The sequence below is a fragment of the Staurois parvus genome, unplaced genomic scaffold (genome assembly GCF_062004578.1).
Source record: "Staurois parvus isolate SC_StPar_1 unplaced genomic scaffold, SC_StPar_1.0 ptg000081l, whole genome shotgun sequence".
NCBI lineage: Eukaryota > Metazoa > Chordata > Amphibia > Anura > Ranidae > Staurois > Staurois parvus.
The window spans coordinates 15,642,692-15,668,650 of NW_028317877.1; the positions used below are offsets into that span (position 1 = coordinate 15,642,692).

The 25,959-nt window shown below is 40.0% G+C and overlaps 1 protein-coding gene across 1 annotated transcript in view; it reads left to right on the forward strand.

Moving 5' to 3' along the window:
* ENTPD6 (ectonucleoside triphosphate diphosphohydrolase 6) overlaps positions 1-25,959 on the forward strand; it is a 64,972-nt gene that overhangs the window by 31,840 nt on the left and 7,173 nt on the right. Inside the window, exons 4-13 of the mRNA XM_089669806.1 lie at positions 3,683-3,826; positions 7,634-7,709; positions 9,049-9,084; positions 11,553-11,641; positions 14,691-14,770; positions 15,518-15,582; positions 18,614-18,715; positions 18,924-19,064; positions 22,113-22,169; positions 24,399-24,508. Of these exons, the coding sequence (XP_089525932.1) occupies positions 3,683-3,826; positions 7,634-7,709; positions 9,049-9,084; positions 11,553-11,641; positions 14,691-14,770; positions 15,518-15,582; positions 18,614-18,715; positions 18,924-19,064; positions 22,113-22,169; positions 24,399-24,508 (900 nt within the window). The remainder of the gene's footprint in view (positions 1-3,682; positions 3,827-7,633; positions 7,710-9,048; positions 9,085-11,552; positions 11,642-14,690; positions 14,771-15,517; positions 15,583-18,613; positions 18,716-18,923; positions 19,065-22,112; positions 22,170-24,398; positions 24,509-25,959) is intronic.

The window sequence follows — 25,959 nt, forward strand, 5'->3', positions numbered from 1 at the left end:
GACTGCGGCCGCATGACCCTCTACGTGCCTGATCTCATCTAAACTTGGCATCTAAGCCTTCTTAGTACTTGCAGGGGAGAATACCAGGTGTTGTAAGCTTTTCCCCTCCAGAATCTGAGACAGCTGTGTTTTGACAAGTATCTCCAGGAAGAGAATGCTAGGGTAGTCTGAGGTGATTTGAGACACTCAACAGGTTTGCAGGCCCAAAACTAAACGAAGATGTGAGGTCTATCTTAGATCTCAAGGCACTAGACATAAGTCTAGATTTCCTTCTGTTTCAGAGGGTATCGGTCTATCAGTGGTGGCTTCTCTGCAAGAGTTAGATTTCGGGTGTCCATTCTTTTTTTGTTTTGGGGCTTTGCTTTTTGAGGTGGCTGCAGCCCTTCCGAGTGTTCACAAAATTCCTAGCCCTGGTGCTGGGCTTGCTGAGGACACGGGGAGTCTCAATCTCAGAATACCTTTAAAGTTCCTTGCTTAGAGAGCAGTTGGTTCCAAGTTTAAAGTGAACTATAAGAAGCAAAAGGTATCATGAAGGGCTAGGATGAAGAATTGGTATCTACGATGAAGCAGTTTCCTGCGTGCAGTTCCACTCCAGGCCTTTTGTAGACCATGAGGATCCAAGCAGTGGATGCTGTAGGGCTTTGTCCACGGGTATTGCAGAGTCCAAATTGGTGGTTGTTCGGAATCTGGGGTAATTTTCCTTCCAGTGATATGGAATATCGTAACCACTGGTTCCAGGGTCTCTGGTTGGGGGGCTGGTTTTAAGGTGGCTACAGTTCAAGGAATTTTGTCTCCACAGGAAGGAATAATGCCCATCAATATCTTGGAATTTCAGGCAGTACGCCTTGCTCTGGATTATTGGACCAACAAGTTTCACAGGTTTGTGGTCAGGCTTCAGTCCAACAATGTTACGGCAGTGGCATATATTAACCACCAGGGCGGCACCAGGAATTGTGCAGTTCAGGCAAAGATAAGGCACACTCTGTCTGGGACAGAACATTGTGCCGTCTCTGTTGGCAGTTCATATTCCACGTATAGAGAACTGTTAGAGGGTTTTTCCCCAGAGGTCAGCGATTGATACCGGAGAGTGGTCCCTGCATCCCGAGACATTCTTGGCAATCTGTCAGCGTTGGGGAAATCTCGATGTGGATCTACTGATTTCCAGGTTGTACAATAAGTTATGTTGTTTCAGGATGGGAGTCCCATTGGCATTAGGGGTAAATGCACTGGTAACACCTTAGGGTCCAGTTCCCCCTAGTTTGTTTTCCCCCGATTCAACTATTGCAATGTCCTTTTGTGTAGGATCTGCGAGGTGGTAACACTGATAATAGTGGTAGCCCGGCCTAGCCCAGGAGGGCTTGATACACCAACAGGGTGTGTTTGGTAGGGGATACTCCTTGGTTACTTCCAGTCTGCCCAGACTTATTATCTTGGCTCCTATAATGTATTCTGTTTTATGGTTTCTAGGATTGAAGGCTTGGCTATATTAAGCCCAGGTCTGGTAAGATCGGGGGGTTGGGTCCTGTTTTCTCCACACTGTTGAGCACCAGGAAGCTGGCTTCAGGGAGCTTCCATTTCAGGACCTGAAAATCTGATATGCCTGGGATGAAGCCAGGTAGCGGCACCAAAGGAAATGTGTGATTGAAAGGTTTATTTCCTTTTTTCCTATCAGGAAGGGAAATGGAATTGGCCTTAACTGCCATTTATTGTCAGATTTCGGCTCTATTCATTTTTCTCCCCAGAGACTATTGTTTCTCACTCCTTGATTCATACATTGTGCAGGATATAGCACGGGTTAAAGGCCAGGTTTCAGAGTTGGCTATTTTTTTTCCAGAGGTCATTGTATCTCACTGTCCAGTGCGTACCTTTTTGCAAGGAGTATTACGTTTACTTTTGCCTGTTAAGCTACCTTTATGTCCTTGGGACTTGAACTTGGTCTTGAAGGTTTTGCAGAGACCACCATCTGAGCCCATTTGGGAGATTCCGCTAGTCCTGTTGGCCCGGAAGGTTTTGTTTCTATGGGTAATAACTTCTGCAAGACGGGTGTCGGAGTTGGCAGCTCTTTCTTGTAAAGAACCCTTTCTGGTTTTGTATCAGGATAAGGTGGTGTGACCTCAACGGTCTTTTTTATTTTTTTTTTATTTTCTTTTTTTTTTTTACCAAAGGTGGTTTCTAGTTTTTATCTCAATTAGGACATTGTTCTGCCTTCATTCTTTCCTCTGCTTCAGCCAGCAAGAGCGAGATCCTTGCATATCTTGGAATATGGTACGCGCTATAAGGGTCTTCCAGAAATTGACGGCACAGATCAAGTTGGATGCTCTTTTTGTGCTGCCTGACAGACTAGGAGGGGGCAGGCAGCATTCAAGGCAACTATTTCACATTGGATTTACCAGTTGATCATTCCCACTCTTTCGGGTGAGAGCACACTCCTCCAGGAGTGTGGGGACATCTTGGGCGATCCGCCATCAGGCGTCAGTTGCTCACATTTGCAAGGCTGCTGCATGGGCTTCGGTTCACACGTTCACAAGGTTCTACCAGGTGAATGTGAGCGCCACAGAGGACTCTGCCTTTTGGTCACAGTGTCTTGAGAACAGCTGAACAGGTCTTGTGAGATTGTTGTTCGTGGTTATCATGGTGTCGCCCTCCCCCCAAAATTTCTTTATTGCTTTTGGACATCCCACATGAATTGCCTGTTCTGTGTCCCATGATGTACTCCCAAGAAATGGATTTTACAGGTATGTAGAAAAAATCTAATTTTTTATTTGTGTATTTATTTTACTTTTATTTGTTTAATAGAAGTATTAACACCCTAACAAAAAACTATTAAGAAGACAATAAATAAAATAACCCCTAACCCCAGCCTCTAACCTTAACTCTAACCCCTTACCCTAACAAAAGGAAAAAAGTAATAAATGAATAATTAAAAAAAGAACTAAAACTAATAGAAAAGCTAAAAAAGCTGAAACACCCAGCAACAAATGATGCAACAGAAGATTGTTCTCTATTTGGCTAAACACCAAAGCGACGCCTGAAAAACATTGTATGAAACCACTCAAGTGTGAATGCAGCATAAAAGGGAAGCTGTTCTTTTTACTCTGTGGTTTTATTTAACATCCTTGCGTTCCTGAAAAACCGGATGTGTAATCTAGCTGCAACTTCCACACTTGTGGTGACTCTGAGACTCTAAGGCCTCATGCACACTGCAGCTCAAAGAGCCGTTTGAGCTTTTATTTTTCTCTTCCTGTTAACTCTCCTCCTTGTTATCCTCTGTGTCCAATTCATGCACACTATAAGCGTTTACAGGCAGAAAAAAAAATGTCACTTATGTGTTAGAGAGGAGCTTTTGAGCATTAAAAAAAGCTCAAAAGTGAAAAAAGTGCATTAGTGGGCATAAATGTGCATTAACGTGCGTTAATGCATTCTACTGGCCAAAATTCTGGCTGATAGAATGCATTAACGCCAGACACTGGGCCATGCATTAATGTGTATGTAAAAACGTGGCTTTTTTCTGTCTTTTTGAGACAGTAGAGCTTGGTGAGAGTGAAACATTTCCTAAGTAAGCTTGCAAAATATTATTCAGATTATTGCAGAAATTATTGGTTCTTGTTTTGCTGTACAAATCTATATGTTCATTCCTATACAAAGGTGTGTACTTCATTTACATTATTTATACTTTTTTCAGTGTGCTGTAGGAATAAAGGAGCTTTTGGATATTGCAGTGGCAGAAATACCCAATTACCTCCGGAGCTCCACACCACTTGTTCTCAAAGCCACAGCGGGGTTACGTCTCTTACCAGGGGAGAAGGCACAGAAGTTGCTCGATACGGTAATTGCTTCCACGGCTTCTTTGTATGTGTGTTCTCATTCTCTTCACAGCTATAAAGAATGTATTGGTCAAAATGCAACTGGAGGTTGACAGATGACCCCCCCCCCCCTCCTGCTGCTCCCCATGTAATGTAATGTGCTGTAACTACTTGTTTGGATCTTTTGAATTGTATGGGCTTGTGTGCACAGGCATTTGTGTGTTGCAATGGATTTTTTTTTTCTTCCTATACGAGTCAATGGCAATACAAAAGCAGCTTGATGCAGGTTAGACGTAAGTTGGGTGCAACTGTGGCTCATACTCAAAAGAATACAAACTGAATGCACATTGCATTTGCCTGTCTACACAAGCCATAATACAGTTCACTCCATATATAATAAGATGGCATTCGTGACTGCAATTAGAAGCATTTCCTTTGGAAAAGACAGGCATACAGTGTAATATGCAAGGGAACCCCCCTTGCCACTTCAGCGGCTGTATTCAAACAACTTTCACTGATCTATAGAGCAAGCTGGCAATGCTTCCAGTGATAAACTCCAGTACTTGGTACACTGCAGGGTTTCTACCATCTGGACACATCAGTGAGATTTTTGTCTAAAGCCTAGTACACATGATCACAAAATCGGATGAAGAAAACCACTCTCGAAGCGATCGTATGATAATCTGACCATTTAGTTCACAGCTTTCGTCTGATATTATTCGAAGGGACAATCACAAAATTTTTTCATCTATGATACCAGATAGTACCATTTTCGTTTAACCTCTCTGGCGGTATTCTCGAGTGTAGCTCTCGCAGTAAAGTTTCAGCACCGCAAGCGGTAACCCCGAGCTACACTCGGGAATACACTGCAGCGTTGCTCTGGGATCTGTTCTGCACTTACCTTGTCCTGCGCTCCCGTGATGTCCCCCCTGCAGTTTTCCTGGCCATCTCCTCCAGCCAATGCCGGCATCTGTCTTCTGGGTTCCGTTCCCTGCGAGCGTCGGGACGTACAGGGATGGAACTGGCGGGAGATTTTAAAATTTTAAAAGTGACACTCACTAAAATCACATAGTAAAATATTACTGTATCAAAGCATTTCACATACATTTTGTCTCTAGTGGTTTGTCCTGTGCCCTGCCTGCATTTTTACTGTTCTTTCTGCCTGGAAACTGAGAAAAGCCATGACGTCCAAAAAGCATCCCTTTAGGTCAAAAGCGGTTTTAGACCAGCTAGAGAACCACAATAGTAAATCAGAACCACTTGCAGAATTGAGTGATAATGATTTGTGGGGAAATTCGCCATCAGACACTGAAAACGATTTTTCGACTTAGTGATGTGTGAACTTGGCGCTCTATTTCAAATTTCAGTGTTTTTGGCTTGATTTATATTTTTTAATTTATTATTATATTGTTTTTTATGATTATTTATTAAATTATAATTTATGATTTCGTGTTTCAAATTTTAACATACACTGGATGTTTACTAGACTCTTGTTCGGACAGATTTCAGTGAGTTATTCCTAAAAATTACAGGCCTACAATAAAAAAAACTACATATTTCCATGCAAAAAAATTTACCGCTTTGAGCACAGAAATATGGACATCAGTCCGTCAATCAGACCGCTAGGGAGGTTAATCAGAACAGTTTTTGTCTGAAAATACAATACATTATATCACTTCTGAATTTTTATTGTCTTACGAGTATTTTCGTAACTTTAGTAACCAATGTGTGTTTTCGATATGAGACTAGCATGCGACCAAAAAAAAAAAAGACGATTATTCGTCCAATATTCTCATTGTGGGTATAGGGCTTAAGACCAATAAAATCCATTACTCTAGACACAGGGTAGGAATAGACTTTGTTTAATCTATTTAGTTGATTTGATCATGGGTTTTATCTCATTGTCTTTTAGCATTACCCTGCCAACCTATATTAAGCTTTTAAAGAATTAGAGACTACTGCCAGGGACACTGAATTAACTCCACCTGACACTGCTCCCTTAGCTGCAAAGGTATTCAAGAACAAATGGATGGTTCATGGAGAAGCCGTCAATGATCAAGCGATTTAATTAAAGGAAATCTGTTTGTTTCTATATTAGGCTTTAGGTGGCTGAGCAGTACCCTGACACTCTACTATAAAGTTTCTTGAGGCAATTAACAAATCTATGTCATTTAAATGGTAACAAACTGTTCTGATTCCAAAGGCAACAAAGCAGCCCAAACCATTATGCTCCCCTCACCATGCTTCACAGTTGATGCTTATTTTGACCTTTTTCTCACTCTTCCTGACATGTTTTGCACTGCAGTCAGTTTTTAGCCTTTTTGTACTGGGAAAGATGGACAGCTGATATTTGTATTCTCTGGAATGCTGTCTGTTCCATGCCACGCACAATAAAAAGTGGGTGCTTTAAAAAGCTTGTCTTGACAACATCTAACCGGGGACAAATATCCACAGTTTATAGCTCATTGATATAAAAATCTTAGAAATCCCTAACTCTAAAATGTAAGATGTACTGGCAAATGGATATTTGACCCCTAATGGGACTGACATCCTCAATATTGCAGGTGTCCCTCTCCACAACACAGAAACTCACTCAACTCTTTATTATACAATCAATCTCATCATATCCCTCAGAACTCTGGCACAGGAGTGATTCTCCCCTATGCCCGCGCTGTGAAATTGATACAGGTACCCTGATACATATAATGTGGAGGGGTCTCAAACTTAGTTACTGGAAACTTGTTCTGGATACCAGTAATACAGTATTCCTTACAAACCTGCTGACTGACCCCAAGGTATGTGCTTTGGGCAGGCTGGATGGGGAACTCTTCATTCCATATACATACTGCAATTCTTTGCTGATTGTTTATAGCAGAAAAGCTGATTTCCCAGCATTGGATCTCTTGAGTCCCCCAACCCACTCCCTATAAGTGAAGGCAGTAAACTATGTTTTACGATGAGGACACCTAGTATACCAACATAGGGGATGCCCAGCTAAATTTAGGAAACTGGCTGGAGACCTCAGGTCTGGCTCTTCCACAGTTAATTAGAGACAGACTCCTAGGCTGAATTATACACATCTACTCTCTGGAGTGGTACCCATGTTTTAGTCTAACCTTTTAGTACATCATTTTAAATAATTTAAAGATGAGCACACGGTATCAGACTTGGTAGGCACAGACTTTACTGTGATTTCAGGTTCAAGCTTTTATCACTGAAATTGTACCTTCAGCGGCAAACCAATTCGAAGTAACAGGGATTGAACACATCTCTTAATTTACAATTGCTTAACTGTAGATGAGAAAAGCTCTGTTCGGAGATACGGTTTTGGTTCCAAATTATGACTAGATAGTCTTAGAAATAAAGGTTTTGCTAGATAGCAATGTGTCTAAGTGACATGATACTCCCTCTAATATCTTTGTTTTTCGTTCTTATACTTTCACTCCTGAAACAATTCGATATGTATTTTTACATCCTATTACTGTATCCTGGGCTATTCCATCCCAATTTGTATTGTTAATTTTGTAGTTTGTGCTCTTTGGTTTTATTTTGTTTTGTTTTGGCCTCCTTCTTTTATTTTATTTTCCACTTGCTATCTGATTTAAACTTTGAGCTGCTGACCCAGAAAAAATTATGGAGAGCAGGAAATGATTTACAGCATACTTGTTCTGGGTCTGTGACTAAAAAGTATTTGCATCAGACACAGCCAGGCAAATAGCATTTTCTTCAGGAGAAGACCAGAAGTGACCGTCTCCATACTTCTCCTGTGTCATTTTAAGCCACAAATATTTAAAAGAGCTAATTATGCTAATTGACTTTTCCCTGCTTAGGTAAGAGATATTTTTAAATCATCTCCTTTCCTCGTTGGAAAAGACAGTGTTTCAATCATGAATGGCACAGATGAAGGTAAGTGGTTATATTCTTGTACAATATAAATGTGAAATACGGTACCCAATAAATCTACTAAACTATCCCAATATTCATAAAAAACTTTCACCCTTGAAAGTGTGAGTAATCATATAGCAATATGAATGAGTCCCCACCCTATAATTAGTGGCAAAGAAATCCTAGGAAATCTCCAAAAATTACAAATACAAAAGTAAATAAATAACATTAAATAAAATAAATGAAATACAATTAAAAAATGAAATAAAGTCTTTTTCACAAATTTAGTGAAATTAATACCCAGTGTCATTAAAATCCAAATTTATAAATAAAGCAATGTCCAGACTCCAACTTGATAGTCCTTTAAAGATGTTGAGCCCTTCCTCTGGCTCCCAAGAAGTTGATGAATGCCTCAAAGAAAAACAAACTCACAATAGTGTATTACCTCAATAACAATATTCCATATCACTCTATATTTAGTGCAAAAAAAATGTGCAAAAAACTTTTTTTTGTGAAATAAACCAACGCTGTGCAAAATCAGTGATGTGCTTCACTCTGTGCCAACACAACTCCAGTGATGTGTCACCTCTACTGAAATCAGCAAATATACCCTTCCCAGAAATCATAAGATAAAACGCCTTGTAAAGCAATAGAAGGTATCACCAAATCGCTGCTTCTCCTCTCCTCTACTCCTGAAGCTTTCCACTTTTATTTCTTTCCCATCATGGACCCACATGAGCCTTGCCCAGATCTCCTAAAGATTCCTGTCTGAAGCTTGGTGGCGTTATAAAGAAAAGATCAACTTCTGTGTCCTGGCAGAAATGAACACATCCTCCCTGGCGGAGATTTCTGCCTGGAACAAAAACAAAAGGAAACAATATATAGAGTGATATGGAATATTGTTATTGAGGTAATACACTATTGTGAGTTTGTTTTTCTTTGAGGCATTCTCCAACTTCTTGGGAGCCAGAGGAAGGGCTCAACATCTTTAAAGGACTATCAAGTTGGAGTCTGGACATTGCTTTATTTATTTATAAATTTGGATTTTAATGTCACTGGGTATTCATTTCACTATATTTGTGAAAAGGACTTTATTTATTTCATTTTTTAATTTTATTTCATTTATTTTATTTAATGTTATTTATTTACTTTTGTATTTGTAATTTTTGGAGATTTATTTCCTAGGATTTGTTTGCCACTAATTATAGGGTGGGGATTTTATAAGGTAGGGGCTCATTCATATTGCTATATGATTGATTATATTCTTGTACAACTTTCAAATTTGAATGGATGAACTTTTTTTTTTATGGTGGTGTGATTATTCACTCTTGCCTAAATAATTTTTTCTTTTTCTGTTTAGGCATTTTTGCTTGGATTACTGTAAACTTTTTAACAGGTATGTATGATCAGATATATAAAAAAAAATTATTCTATATATAGAATATATATTCAGTAAAATATTATTAGATTTCATTCGTTTAATTTACTAATCATTATTGGGGTCCTATTGCCATTTGTTTTCGATCACAGTGGCGAGAAAATTAGAAACTCGTTCAGGAAACATTTTTCCATCCTGCTCCTTCAAAGTATGTTTTTCTTCTAGAAATTACATTAATTCCAAAATCAAATCGTAAAAGCAAATGAGGTTTCAAAGGACTTTTGTGCGAAAATTCCCTCAGTCATCGAATGTACAAATAGTTTTCGTACAAATATTTGTACAAAAGTTTGTTCAAAAATTTACTAGTGTATAGCCAGTTCTAACTGATTTACCTTGGGCTGGCTTCCTTTCACTATGCAGAAGAAATTTTAAAGAGACAACTGTCACTTAGTGCTGCCCCAAAACCTCCCTAATACAGTTGTATACTCCAGATGCTCCGGTGTAGGAGCATACCCAAGTGGATGATGTCCCTCAGGACCAATCACTGTCATGCAGGGGAGGTTCATTGCTTCCCCATTGAGGCCTCTCGTGTTTGTATCCTGGCTGGTAAAATCTTGAATGAGCCTTACCCATACTGCAGGAGCAACTTCTTATTCAAGTCTAGGGTGTGTTAGTGTGCAGACAACGTAGCACTGGTTATTTACCAGCTGGGCTGCAGACAGCACGGAAGGCCACAGCCATTGGAGTTGGTAAGTGGGGTTGGCACAGGTAAAAAATTGAGAGGACTAGTAATGGGTGCTGTGGAATTTTTTTAAAAGGTGAGCCTGTTTAGAGAGTTAATTCACATTTTCAGAAAATCTGTAAAGGTGACCTTACACTAGAACAACCCCCCACCCCCCCCTTCCTGGTTCCCACTATACTTGCTTCCCGTGATCCTGAGCTGTCAGGGCTCCCACAAGCTGCTCTACAGGTCTGGGGATGTGAAATCCCCACTGCTTTCTGTCCTCTGTCCAGTGCTACCAGGTTGGATCAGATGGATTTTGTTTGGTCAACACCATCACAGCACTAACCAATTAAAATCCGTATGGTCTGTCCTTGCAGCACTGGATGGAGAGAAGAGAAAGCAGTGGGGATTTTCAATCCCTGGACTGCTGTTGAGCATCTTGCAGGATTGCCAGACGTAAGTACATTGGGGACAGGGGGACTAGGGAGGGTGTCTGGTGTTAGGTCACCTTTTACAGATTTTCTATAAGGGCAAATCACGTTTTAAGAAAAGAAATTTGATGCTTTTGCTTTGTCCCTTATACATTGCATTTCTGCTTAGAGGCTTAAGCAAGGCCACCCATTACATTAATTAATCAGCGTGTTACAGATCAAAGCGTTGACACTTGAACTATAGTTTACTTCTAAGCAGATTTCTATTGAAGCATGGAAAGTGCCAGTGTAAACCATTCTTTTGCAAATGCTAGTTGCCTGGATCTCATTCTGAATTATTGTTCCCACTCAGTCACTCTCTCAGCAGAAGTATCCAGATCATGATTCCGGCTTTCCTGACCTGCATGCTTGTTCCATGATTGTGACTTCTTAAGGCAGAGGATTAATATGGCAATTAGAATTTAAAATGTTAATGCTGTACAATGATCACGGTGCCTCAGCCCACAGTTACTAAGTAAATCCATTTTTATAACGTCGGTAAAATAGATTCTTCTTTGTTGCTTTGAAAGATATGGAAAAGTATCCCCTAGTGCCTTTTTATTATGTAGATTAGGACAGCTGGCCATACATGGCTCGATTTTTGGCCTATTTCTGCAGAATCAGCTGCAATTTGTGTCAAGGATGGCGCTGGTGGTACCACTGAGCTGGGCACAATTTTTTTAGCTGAGCAGCCAAACAGATGCAGTCGCTGCTCAAGTAATGTGACAGCCTCAGGGTGGTGACTGTCATAATACAGGAGCCAACAGGGGGGGGATTCATCCATTCACGCTGTATAGCATGGATGGGGGAATCCTGAATGCTCTCACTCATCCAGCGCAGTTAAATGTCCCTGGAAGCCATAGACCAGTGTTTCTCCACCAGGGTTCTGTGGAACACTAGGATTCCTCCAGAGGTTTCTAAGGGCTCCTTGAGCAAAAAAGCTATTTCTGACTCTTAGATGAGCAACCACTGACACCAGATATCTTTTTAGTTGTCTGTATGAGGGGCAGTCTTCCTAATAATTACCACACATGTAAGGAGCATTAACATCGCCATGCTAATGTGCTGTGAGTTGTAGAAAAAAAAACATTTATTCACAGGGGTTCCCTGAGACCGGAAAGTTGTTTCAAGAGTTCCTTCATGTTAAAAAAGGTTGAAAAACGGCTGCTATAGATCTTTAATTGAAATGAAGTTTTATTTCAGCTAATGATACAGCGTAGTTGCTTACTGTGTAGAAAGGGCTGCTGTCAGGTGCATTTTGTACTAACTGTGTGACATTGTTGTGTTAACAGGGAGTTTAACAAATCCGTCTGCTAAATTGGCTGGAATGCTGGATCTTGGTGGCGGATCAACACAAATCACCTTCTATCCATATGATAAGGTATTACTTTGTCCAGGATTTCATATTTTACAGAATGTCAGTTACGCACGGCTTCTGTTGCCTTTATGATTAAAGCACAACTAAATCCAAGAACAAAAATGTAATCTGAACCTCACCAGTCCTTAACTGCTGTGACTACAATAGCTTGCTTTCAGGCTAAAAACTTTTCCAACAAGTACTGAGATATAATGATCTTGCCAGGAAAGCAGTATCCTTAACACTGTGAGATCTGTTGAAATTATCCAACAATGTGATCTTATTTCTGTAAACTACTAAATCATTTCCCATGCAATGCAGATGAACCAAGGCATATATATGTACTAACCCTCCATGAATACAGTGAAGAACTGAGTGTAGCTAGGGACAGAAAAAAGGAGTTTAACCTCCCTGGTGGTATTCCCGAGTGTAGCTCAGGGTAAAGTTTCAGTACCACAAGCAGTAACCCCGAGCTACACTCGGGAATACCTTGCAGCGCTGCTCCAGGATCTCTTCATCACTTACCTTGTCCTGCGCTCCCGCGATGTCTTTCCTGCAGTGTCCCCGGCAAAGTCCTCCGGCCGATGCCGGCATCTGTCTTCTGGGTTCCATTCCCTGCGACGTCAGGACATATGGGGACGAAACCGGTGGGAAATTTTAAAATGTGAAAAAGTGACATTCACTAAATACACTAAAATCACATAGTATAACATTACTGTATCAAACCATTTCACATACATTTTGTCCCGAGTGCTTTGTCCTGTGCCCTGCCTGCATTTTGACTGTTCTTTCTGTCTGGAAACTTAGAAACATCCACGGCATCCAAAAAGTGTCCCTTTTAGGTCAAAAGCGGTTTTAGACCAGCTAGAGAACAGCGATAGTAAATTAGAACCACTTGCAGAATTGAGTGATGATTCGTGGAGAAATTCGTCATCAGACACTGAAAACGATTTTGCGACTTGGCTCAGTGATGTGCGAACTTGGCGCTCTATTTCTAATGTCAGTGTTTTTGGTTTGATTATATTATTGAATTAAATTTATTATTATAATATTATTATTATTATTTATTAAATTATAATTAATGATTTGGTGTTTCAAATTTTAACATACCCGGGATGTTTACTAGACTCTTGTTCGGACAGATTTCAGTGAGTTATTCCTAAAAAATTATAGGCCTACAATAAAAAAAATTACATATTTCCATGCAAAAAAAATTACCGCTTTGAGCAGAGAAATACTGACATAATCAGACCACTAGGGAGATTAATGCAGACACCCCATTTAAGGACTTGGTAAACAACATGTTAAAAAGCTTGTTTTTTTGGTTTTAGATGCAGTTTGGTTTAGTTTGGAGCTATTATTGTTCCAGAGCATCTCCTCAGCTGTGCTTAGGTTGTCTTTAGACAAGCAGATGTGTTACTAATGCTGTACTAAAAAATTAAAATGCAGTCCATATTCTTGCACTACTAAATTTTTTTTTTTGTTTGTTTTTTTTTTTATATTGAGAGCTCAAATATTGGCCCTGTTGGACTCTTCCCTCTATTGCATTTTGATCCTTAAACTGATACTAAACAGAGAAGTGTTAACTGGCAAATGTATTACATAAATCTTGTATATCATAACACTATTTAGGGGGGCCTTTAACCACTTGCCCTCCAGAGGATTTACTCCCCTTCCTGACCAGGCTATTTTTTGCGATACGGTGCTGCGTTACTTTAACTGCCAATTGTGCGGTCATGCAACTCTGCACCCAAATTGAATTTACGTCCTTTTTCCCACAAATGGAGCTTTCTTTCGGTGGTATTTGATTGTCTGTGCGGTTTTTAATTTTTTTGCACTATAAACAAAAATAACGACAATTTTGAGAAAAAAAATATATTTTTTACTTTTTGCTATTAAACATGTCCAGTAAAAAATCAAATTTCATCATAAATTTAGGCCAAAATGTATTCTTCTACATGTCTTTGCTAAAAAAAATTCCAAAACATATAAATTAATTGGTTTACATGAAAGTTATAGCATTTACAAATGGTGGTGTATATACTGGAGTTTGTTTTTTACCTGTCACCTCTGCTCCATTGCAGAGAACTGGTCTTCCAAAGTCCGTTGGGAAGCCGACTATTTCTGAGGAGTCTATCTTATGGGTCCCTCAAAGCTCTTACTGGTTCCTCCTGCTGATCTCCATGTTTTTACACAGTCCTACAGTGGGGAGAGCTGTGGGGGATCCAGGAGATTGACAGCCCTTTTAAAGTTTCAGTTAACTAGCAGTCTTTGGAGGACCTGTCCTTTGTGATAGAGCAGCACTGGTATGGGTGAGTGAGTGGATGGATGAGGGAATTATTTTGTCTCTTTACAGGTATGTGCTCCTTTTACACTAGTGAATCGCCTTACAGAGTGCAGTTGATTGCTTTACAGAGGGTGGCGAAAGGAGGTTTGCAGGCATTCAGGTAGTTATACTACCGCCTCCTAATGCCGTGTGTGTGTTTTTGTTTTTTTCATTGGCAAATGGCAGTTATGCTTTGCAGGAATGGTTAACTACCATAAGGCAAGCATTCAGCTCATGTTATGGTGTGTCCCCATCCACTAAAATGGAGAGTTTGACAGGCAGTGCCATCTGTCAAACTCTGCATGTAGCATTAAAATTGCTGTGTTGCAATGCACAGTATTGCAGCTACTGCAATGCGTATGCACCAAAGTGCCACCATGTCCGTGGTGAGTGGTCAGAGGGGTGGTAAAACGTAGATCAACTGCTTGTTTTTATGGCCCCCGTGTCAAAGTAGCCAGAGCAGTCTCATTAAGGGAAAGGGTCTCCTTAATACAAAATAGTCTTGTACTTGGCTAGCAGGTGCTATTGTTCTTTTTCTCCTATGCTGAAAGAAGTATGTTGTTGTCGCAGCAGTGACTTATCCCTTATGGGACTTCCAAATCCCATCTTTCAGCTGGATGAACACGGCTGCAAAGAACACACATGAATAGCATATATGTTTACTTTTCTTATTATCTCCAGTTTGTTTTGTGTACCTGTCTAAATGGTGATTATAAAACTGTGACTTTTTAATCCTCTTTTAAACAGAGTACTTTTCCCAATGCACCAACAGGATTCATCACCAACTTTCAGCTGTTTAACCGCACATATCACCTCTATTCACACAGGTGCGTTATGATCAACCTCTTTATTAAAGATAATTTAGTTACTAAATTTTAGTATAATGTAACGAAAAGTAAAAATATTTTCCTATTGCTTTCTAGTGCCGATTATAAAGTGTAAGATTATTTGATTGGCATTCTATGCTTGAAGATAAAAAAACCTTCAATGTGCAGCTCCCCTCCTCAGCCCTCCTAATACTTACCTGAGCCTGATCTCTCAATCCACCAATGTGCAGGAGAGCAGCGACTGTCCCGGGCTTTTCTCTTCTCATTGGCTGCAACGCAGCCAGTGAGGAGGTGGCAGGGTGGAGTGGGGCTGCCCTCTGTGTATCTCATAGACCAGGGGTGTCAAACTGGCGGCCCTTCAGCTCTTGCGAAAAAACTATTATTCCCATCATGCCTTTGGGAGTAATGCTTGTAATTGTCAATCTTGCAATGCCTCATGGGACTTGTAGTTTGGCAACAGCTGGAGGGTCGCTAGTTTGACACCCGTGTCATAGACACTCAGCAGTGGGGAGAAGCCAGTCATGCTGGCGGGGAACCCAGGAAAATAAGGACTGGGGCTGCTCTGTGCACAAACATTACACAGAGCAGGTAAGTATGACATGTTTAATTATTTAATAAAAAACATTTGAACCTTTTAGTATCACTGTAAGGGCATCTAAAAAATATAATTGGATTTCTTAGATCATCTGAGAGTCAGCAATCTGAACTGCAGGTTAGGAAATAACGATTTCCATTTATATTACACAGCTACTTGGGACTTGGCTTAATGTCGGCCAGACTGGAAATTATGGGAGGAAAAGAAGGAATACCCTGTAAGTAGTGGATCTTTGTATAGGGATTTGGAGAATGAAAACTCAGACTACAAACTGTGCCACTTTGCTTAATGAATTCAGGTCTCAGGGCTTGGCTTCATTTTTTAGGTTATTCTTTGTAGTGCACCACTATCACTTTGGTAATGGTCCTGCTCGCATCCAGGTTGATGCATATTAAACAGTAGATAGGGATGGTGCTTGTATCATAAAGCAGAACTAAACTCTCCAGTATACTTGCCTCTACCTTCCAGCGATGCTGTGGTTACATCCCTAAGCAGCCACTGTTCTCTCCCTGGGTGTTTGGCCTCTTGATTTGGCCAGCCAGAGATGACATCATAGACACTGGAGTCAGCGTGCAAAAATTGTCAAATTTCTTAATTTAAACACAGTCTCGTGATCACAAATCCTCAGGGTCCTACCAGTAGTAGCCTGTAGGCTCTGCAGTTCTTGCAATGGTGTATTGCTCCTGCAAGCCAAACTGAGTCTAGAAGAAAAATGGTGGAGCTAGTCTTGGCACATGCATTGCCTCAGCCCTCTACTAATTAGATATACATGAATGAATGGGGAAAAGTCCAGCATGAATGTGCCTTTCCCGAATATCTATTTGGCTATGGAGGGCAAACCGTGCAAAGAGGAACTGTTATTTTTGTGGGTAAAGGAATTGTCCACTTGAAACCAAAGCTAGAAATTAGATGTATGAACTGGCAGGATCCACTGGTGTTGTTATAAAGAATAAGAAAAAATGCATAATATGAAAGTTTATACATTATTATACTGAAATTTAGGCTTGGAATTTCACTTTAAGGGAAGGGAAGTAGAACTGAAATATGTAAGTGAATATATCGGTGTACCAATCGTGTCTACAAAAACCCAAACTCCAAAATAATACACTTTCTCCCCCGAAAGTCCAAAATATACAGTCCAAGTCTTTTAGCATCTAAATGTGCAAATGTCCTAAAAACCGTGAATATGATAATTTTCTTCTTTTTAATATTCTTCCTCCAAAGTGTAAGAATTGTTCTTATTTCAACAAACCTCAAAAGAAAAAAATTATATTCGCACATAGTGCATTATTCCCAACATGTGATATGTTTCACAAAACACACTTCCAAACTCGTGACAAATTGTGCAAAAATTCCACCTTGTGACTTTGTGACCACTTCTAAATAACTGTCATCCTTACTCTTACCCTATTTCAACTTGGAAAAAGTTTTAATCAATTCCACTTTTAAATCGCTCCATGACTTCACTTCTCAATCCGTCTTTCTCTGCATAGGAGATGCACCTCCCAAAAATTTGAATATAGTGTAATATCCTTAAGACAATGTATACCCTCTTGTGCTCCCCTCACATCTCCACAAATCAGTGTATGTGAACACATAAACCGCCACCTAATATATTATGCACCTTACCAAACGGTAAGAATCAACCAGCATTGGATGGATATATGTTCCTCTCATCCCAGAGTATATATGATCTCCAATGGCATCATAACATTTATCACAACAAAGCAATATAGTGTAGTAGGCAATAGTAGAAATTGGACCATTTATCAAAATAAAATTGCGCTTACAAACCAAATTCTTGTATCTCAGCATGTATTCATTTATAAAACAATCATGGTGTGTAAAACCTTCTCCAAAATGGCTGCTCCAAAACTTCCGGTTTACGTCTGGCTCTACGTCTGATGCGTTTCGTCACAACTTCATCAAAATTTTTACACTTTGGAGGAAGTGTAAAGAAGAAAATGAACATATTCACGGTTTTTAGGACATTTGCACATTTAGACACTAAAAGATTTGGACTGTAGAACTGAAATATGGCTTACTGACTTGGTGGTTGATTTACTAAAAGCAGAGAGTGAAAAATCTGGTGCAACTCTGCATAGAAACCAATCAGCTTCTAGGTTTTAGGCCCGGTTAACACTAATGCGGGCCGTGCAGCCCGTGTTTGCGTAGGCACGGCAGCCCATTCATTTGAATGGGCTGCTGTGCCTGCGTTTCACGCAAGGAAAAGGTGAATGCACCTTTTCTAAAATATAAAATATGGTGTAGCACTACATAAATAAAAAGTTAATAAACATAAATAGATAAATCCAATATATAAATAATAAATATAAATACAAGTGGTAGATCCTCAAGGGTCTACCTAAAAGTGTAACAAATAGTGATATAAAGTGCATATAATCAACAGGTCCCAATCTAGGGCCTTCATAAAGTGAAAAAAAACAAATCCCAATGGGGAAATATCGCCCCAAAAACTTAGTGACATATATAGTGAATCCCAAATGGGGGATATATATTTAATAAAGTGACATGCTGAAATATCCCAATTAATGCAATCACATAAATAATCATAAATCTCCTAGATTGTAAGCTCGAAAGAGCAGGGCCCTCGATCTCCTCATGTTTTGCATTGTATTCTTATTGTTCTGTCACATGTTCTGTCCCCCTTTGTAATGTACAGCGCTGAGTGAACTATTGGCGCTTTATAAATACTGTATAATAATAATAATAAATAACAGGAAAAAACAATCCAACAAATAAATATGAACCAATGTCCAATCAGGTACAAATACCAAAAATGCAAAAAAGTGCCTCAATCTTCAAACAAGTGCTGCAGTGTAAGTGCAAATGGTAAATCGTTTACCTTTTCTAAAATGCATTTGCAGGTGAACCACAGTCTTTTTGACCATTTTGGTTCGCATGCTACAGAATAAGATGAAAGAGAAACGCGATGCGGGTCGTTGCAAGAACAAGTGTGTGTACTGCACTCGCAACCAGCCCGCAGCATGCAGGACAGTGTGAACGAGGGCTTATTGCCAAGGCTTCATTGAACAAGCAGAAGTTAGAAGCTAAATGGCTACCATGCACAGCTGCGCCATATTTTGCACTCTCCAGTTTTAGTAAATCAACCCCTGGATGTCAGCCCTGACTTGCTTTAATGATCAATCTGTACATCATATGCCTGTAAACTGCTTGAGTTCCATTAAGTTTCACAATGTAAATGTGTAATTTCATGTGTCCCTCAGTGCAGCCTGGAGAAGAGCTGGTGACTGCCTGTGTGACACCTGGCTATGAGACAGAATTTGAACATGCTGGAATACTTTATAAAGTGAAAGGAGAGAAGGATGGTAAGTGTAAGCCAACCTAATTTATTTCCAAGTATATGATATTAACTATTCATTTACTTGCATGCCTGCACACAAAGAAGACTTCCCATTCTCATATTTAATTACTGCAATGCATTGTTGGGAAATCGCTTATATTTATCCTTTTACAAGCTGAAGTCACTTTCACTGTGCTATGATTTGTTTGTTTTTGTTTTTTTTCCTTTTGCAGTAACTTCTGTATATGAATCTTGCTATAGAAGAGTAGGAAAAATGCTGAAGGGCAAAGTGAATCATGTTGACGAGGTGGCTGTCCTATACTTTTATTCCTTTTCGTATTATTTTGATCGTGCTGAAGATACACATTTGATAGGTAAGTACAAGTATTCATCACTAGCATGTACTAGTGTCATATATAATGTTCATTTTGTTTGAATGCAAGCAGGAGTTATTCACCAAGGCATTATTATATTGATCAAAATGTAGTCTATACGCTGATCATGTCATAATCTTTGATTTTTGATTTTTTTTTCAACTATCCTATTTGTTAAATATTATGTTCTACAAAGATTCCTCCATTACTAGCAATTATAGCACTACAGGCCTTCAGCCTTCCAGTTGCCAGTTTATGAAGATGTTCAGGAACACGTCCAGCCCAGCTCTTCCCAGATATGTGATTTGGAATAGTAGAAAATAAGGAGTGCCCGATTTCCAAAGGAATGCACTTTTAATGGTAGATTAGGAGGCATTTATTGAGAGTAACGACAAGGCCAACGCATTTTGGGAGAAAAGACTCTCAGGACTGTTGCTGTTAATTGCATGCAGCAGCAGCCCTGAAGGAGTCTTTTCTCCGAAACGCGTTGGCTTGATGTACTTGTTACACTCAATAAATGCCTTCTAATCTACCATCAAAAGTGCATTCTTTTGGACGTTGAGCGCTCCTTCTTTTCTACTATTCCAAGTATACATGTGGAAATGACATCAACGCCGTACCAGCAGCCCAAATCCTAAGAGGGTTTATCGCCACTATCCACCATTGGGTACAACTGACTGGAGGGACTTCTCCCTATCCAACCACCAAAGCAACCACCCACCTACGGCCAGTGACTGATCCGGTCAATCCAGCTCAGTCTTCAGCACAAACAGATATGTGACTGGATTGTATGGAATTTTCTCAAACGTGGTGTGAATCTCTTCTCATGGGGGTTCCATAGGTTTCAGATTTGTCAATGAAGCCAGTAAGCTTCAGACAGTGGACCTGAAGAAGGGAGAGTATTTTCTCCCGAAACGCGTTGGCTTGATAATCAAATAGGGAGAACAACAGTGAGCACTAGTCCTGAAAGCAGCTAAGCACTCTAAGCAACCAATATGTACTTAAAATAGAATAACATAAAAATAGTGCAGCGCTAAAGGTAGTGATAGTAAAACAGGTATGAGTCCACTTAAAGTCTTGGTCATAAGAACGTGTCCAGTGACAAGTGAGGATTCAAAATTGGTGATCCGTGTGGAAACGGCTGAAAAATGCACTCACCAGAAGAAAGACACATAAACGCAGTGTGCATCTAGAGCTCATGGATCCTCAATCCAGAAGGGAATAAAGCTGGTCCAGTTACAGGAATAGTGGATCCCTCCTCTGTGGATGCAGCAACAGATCCTCCTCTTCCCAGTTAGGTGTAGGATTCCAAGATCAGGATTCTGCAAGCAAAAGCTCCAGTAAAAGCGTTGGCTTGATGTACTTGTTACTCTCAATAAATGCCTTCTAATCTACCATCAGAAGTGCATTCTTTTGGACGTTGAGCGCTCCTTCTTTTCTACTATTCCAAGTATACATGTGGAAACGACCTCAACGCCGTACCAGAAAGGCAGCAGCCCAAACCCAAAGAGGGTTTATCGCCACTATCCACCATTGGGTACAAGTGACTGGAGGGACTTCTCCCTATCCACCCACCTACGGCCAGCAACTAATCCGGTCAGTCCAGCTCAGTCTTCAGCACAAACAGATATGTGACTGGATTGTATGGAATTTTCTCAAACGTGGTGTGAATCTCTTCTCATGGGGGTTCCATAGGTTTCAGATTTGTCAATGGAGCTAGTAAGCTTTAGACAGTGGGCCTGATTAAACTATTGTATTTCAATTGTAAAGTACAGGACACAGAACTTAGTGTGAATTTGCCAGGCAACTTACCAAAGCATCACATTAAAAGTACTGTGGGTGGGTGGCAAGTGGTTGAGGATTTGTGGCATGTGTGTCAGAAATTGGAAAATCTCAGATCGCAGGAATGTTGCAGTTTCTATGCCCTATAAACTAGTAGCTGTGCATATCTGCCACAATGTAGCTTAGGTAATAGCTGCAGATCTCCGCCGTGTCTGTACAGACACTTACTAGAGGGAGATTAAGCTGGGAGAAACTGCCATCTCCCTACCTCTGTCTAGCTGAACAGGGATAGGGAGGCAGAAGGCAGGTTCCCTCTGAGTGTCTGGTCAGAAACTGGCCAAAGGGCGCAGGCATCCGGCAGTTCTGTGTTGCTCTGCTGCCTGTACTTCTTTCTCACCTGGTGTTCATTTCCTGATCAGAGGGGAGAAAGAAGTGATAAAGTGAGATGCTATAGCTCAATGTATTGCTCCATGCACATTGACCACACACTGGGTATGTGCTGTCAATTTGTAATAAACAGAAGTACCTGACTGAGGCACTGTACCATGTATATGGTGTATCTGGCTTTCTGTTTTCCTTTAGTTTTTTTTGTTGTGTTTTTTTTTTTTCTCAGATAGGTTTTGCATAGCTTAGAAATATGCTTTGTAATATCATCCTGCTAGATGATAAACTGTAGCTTGGCCTAGAAGCCAAGCTCCTATCACTATATCCAGTATTGGTAAACAATCACTACTATACAGTCTTCGACTTGCAGCAAATCTCTTCTTGATTCCTATTGAACTACGCTTAAGAGAGATATTTTTAAAGGGTTTGTTCACCTTTCAAGAAAAAATAATGAAAAGTTGAGGTAACACCATACACTACCCTCCCACCCTCCTCTGGTCCCTGCTGTACCTCCCTCTGTGGGTGACGAGCTGTTGATGCCCATGCAGCCGGTGAAATGATCTAGGGATTTGAAATCCCTGTTCTTCTGCCGCCTTTTTGTAGGGCTTCCAGGACGGATCACAGCGATTCTGATCTGTCACCACTAGCATGTGACAGCTTTGACCAATTGGAATCGCTCTGATCAGTGTTCTTTTTGCTGAACTTTCTTGAGACATTTTAATAGGAATCCCACCTCAGTGCCAGACTTAAGTTCCAAGAAAACCCAAAACCTATGTGAAGACGTCATGAATGGACAGGATTTTTCCTTTTTTTTTTTTTTTTTTTTTTCCCCTACTTTCATTTCCTACTTTCTTTCTAACATGAGCATGATCTTTTTCTCAGATCCAGAGATTGGTGGCTTTGTAAAGGTTGAAGACTTTGAGATGGCAGCTCAAAAAGGTAAGATGGTTTGAAATGGATTTGGATCTTGTGTATGGCAACAATATAGCAGGGTAAAGAAGCATTTCCAGGGATTTTAATTTAAATTGTAAGAATGTCCAGATTAATTTTATTTAATTGTCATTTCCACCGAAGGAACATGTATACATTTCAAAAAGAATCCTTAATGCTGAACTCTGGGGCCAAAAACAGTTACCCTTGCAGTGGGTCTCCCTCCCCACTGCAAGGGGTTACTTGCTTGTTTTGCCTAGGGGATGATGAGTAAAGTGATATACTTGCCTTATTCCTGGCCTCCACCTATTTGTTGAACTGGTGCCTCTTCCCTTTGCTGTTGGACCGGTTGCAGCTCTCTGATGTCGTCCTATACAATGCAGGACTGGTGGTCCTGGATTATAAGGGAGAACAACAGAGCTGAGAACAGTTGGGCTATAATGGGAAGAGGCTTTGGAGACCAGTTTCATGAAGAGGTCTGCAAGAGCAATGAATAAGGTAAATATATCACCATGTTAATCATCCTCTAGGTAAACTCAAGAGAAGTTCTTAGAACCAGGAACAAGGTTTCACTTAAAGCAGAACTACACTGCATCTGAGCACCACAATTCAAAAACATTATTTAATCAATTTGTATTATTCAAAGGAAACCCCCTAGTCCATCCATGTCTCCATGCTTTATTTTGCTGAGAAATCAATGAAAAACACTTCCCTAGAATTTCTGGCTGTTGCCATTTTGAGTAGGGGCTGATGATTCATGTAGCATTTACTTCCTGGAACCCATCTGCCATTAGCTCAGGCATGCGGGCATGAGGGTGTGCTTTGCTGAGAAATTTCCTCCTCCCATCCTGAAGACTCCTGGGATTTCTGACATCATTTGCCTAGGCATGGAAACCAGGAAATAACTAAATACTTGTTTAAAACTTTTTTTTTAACATATAAATATGATATACCTTCCTATCTATTTACTAATGCTAGCAGCATAAGGATAAAAAATAGTCAATTATGACTGAGAGAGTGAAGTTCCACTTTAACCAGTTCCCGTCTGGCCCATGTATATAAACGGCCAGACGGGAGCAGGTTGCCGTCCATAAACGGCGCCCGCATTTTCAGCCTGTGCGCGCTCCATGGGACACAGCGGAACACCGATCGCTGTACCGGACCTCTGTGTGAGGTCCCGATCATGGGATCACCGATTGGCCAATCAGTGATCACATGAATAGTAGTAAGCAAGATGTCACTTCTGACATCTTGTTTACTACGTGTGAAATCTGTGAAAGATCACAGAGATCACATAGTACAAGACTATTCACAACAGCCTTGTACCATGTGACAAGCTGTGGCCAATCACAGCTCTCACAGTATTTCTCAATGGCTGTAAGAATGCAGCCAGAGAGAAGAAGAAATGATTGCTTTTACAGCCTTTATGGGTGTAAAAGCAATCCGTGTAGAAAAAAAAAAATCTTCATCACCCCCCACAAGTAGTACAGTGTCACTATGGTGACCGTATTATAAAAAAAAAAATAAATTAAAATTTAAAAAAGTTTGAAAAATGTATACTTTTTGGTTAAAAACTAATTTGGGTTATTTTTATTTTTTTTACTAAAAAGATAGCTGAATACATTTTGGCCAAGATTTATGAAGAAAGATAGTTTATTTGCAAAATTTTATAAGAAACTTTTTTTCAAAATTTTTGGACATTTTCATTTATATAGCAAAAAAAAAATAAAAATCCCAGTGGTGAATAAATACCCCCAAAATAAAAGTTTTATCTGTCTCAAAAAAATGCAAAAAAATTCATATGGGTACAGTGTTGCATGACCGCGCAATTGTCATTCAAAGTATGACCGTGCTGAAAGCTGAAAATTGGCCTGGACAGGAAGGGGGTGAAAGTGTCTGGACATGAAGTGTTTAAGAAGCTATCAGATTTTAAGTAATCTAACCCTGGGCACAGAACAATCTCCCAGTGTGCTCCTCATTGCCCATGAGCAAGGCTGTAAGGTTCTTGCTGGCTCTGTGCAAGCACACAACCCCAGAAACCAGCATGATGGTGTTAATTCAATAGGGCTAGCCAGGCAAAATGAGGTAGGAAGTGCAAATATAATGGGCAGCCTGTCCGGGTAGTTAAGAAACGCCTGCAAGACCACGGGTTATTCTTTGCTATGTAGTGTTATGTAATTGCTCATCTCTCTCCTCCTTTTTGTTTTTTTTCTTTTAATTTGTATATTTTTTTTATAGAGTGTACAAATATAGAAAAATCTGAGAACCGTCCATTCTTCTGTATGGATTTGTGCTATATCACTCATCTTCTACAAGACTTGGGATTTCCTAAAGAAAAACGGCTAAAGGTAAATACCACATTACCACTTTTGGAAAAGCTGAGCAGTTGTGTTTTTTCTACATTTAGCCTTCTATCTCAAAAGGAAAAATAGAGACTAAAATCCCTTAAGGTAATGCATTTTTCTAAAACAATGTAGTCGCTGAAACAAAAAAAAATAGTTAACTAGATCGGCTCTAGAGCAATTGTTTACCTTTTTTTGCGATCATGTAAAAATCTTTACTTTTGCAATGAAATTATTTAATCCCCCGGAATATTATATATTTTCTGAAAGCAGAGGTCCTGTAGAATAAAAAGATGATAGCTACAATTTTTTATATCACATGCTACTTAATTACCTCCAGTCCAGGCCATTTCTAGCACTGTTTGTTCACATGTAACCGTCAGGTCTTTTTGCTAGAAAATTACTTAGAACCCCCAAACATTATATATTTTTTTTCAAAGTAGAGGCCCTAGAGAATAAATTGGTGGGTTTTGACATTTTGTGAATGCAATTTTACAGGGAAAAAAATACACTTTTTTTTTTTCCACTTTTTATTGCAAAAAAACATAATACATAGCTGTTTTTTTTTTTTTGTACAATACAAAAAATGTTACACCGAGTAAATAGATACCAAACATGTCACGCTTTAAAATTGCCACTTTAGATTTACAGAGGAGGTCTGGTACTAGAATTACTACCCATGATCTGACGTTCATGGTGATGCCTCACATGTGTGGGTTGATTGCTGCTCGCTTGTATACGGGACCGATGCGCGCATTTGCCTTTGAGTGCGAGCATAGCAGGATGGGGCGCTTTAAAGTTGTTGGTTTTTTTATCACTGGTTTTTTTTTTTCATTTTTTTTATTTTTTTTATCACTGTTATTGCTGTCCTTGTGACAGCAATAGGCATGTGACAGGTACTCTTTACAGAGAGATCTAGTGTCTAGAAGACCCCAGATCCCACCTCTGCACTTAAAAGCATTCAAAAACACCAATATTGGTGTTTCTGAATGCTTTTATTTTTTAAAAATGGTGCTGTTTACTGCCAAGTAACCCGGAAGTGGTGACAGGTCATCGCTTCCAGTTTACTATAATGGAGAGTCGATCAAAGCTGATCGCGGTTTTGTTCGGCTGTCTGGCCAGCTGGCGGATGAGCTGGCTGGTGTCTCGGGTCTCTCAGTCGGATGGGAGAGCCTGAGAGAGCAGCGGGAGGGGGGGGGGAAGGGACATCCCCTCCGGCTACTTGTAATCGCAATCTAGCGGCTGGAAAGCCGCTCCGATTGCTATTACAAGAAAGCCGACCGTTGGCTTTGAAAAATGGTACCGGGGCGATGCCTCTAACGGCAAGCATCACTCTGGCATAAACACTGAAAGTCCAGCAACATACCAGTACGTCTCTGGACAGGAAGTGGTTACATGCACATTTTCAGGGAAAAATATAATAAAACAAATTTTAGTGCAAACACACACAGTATTAT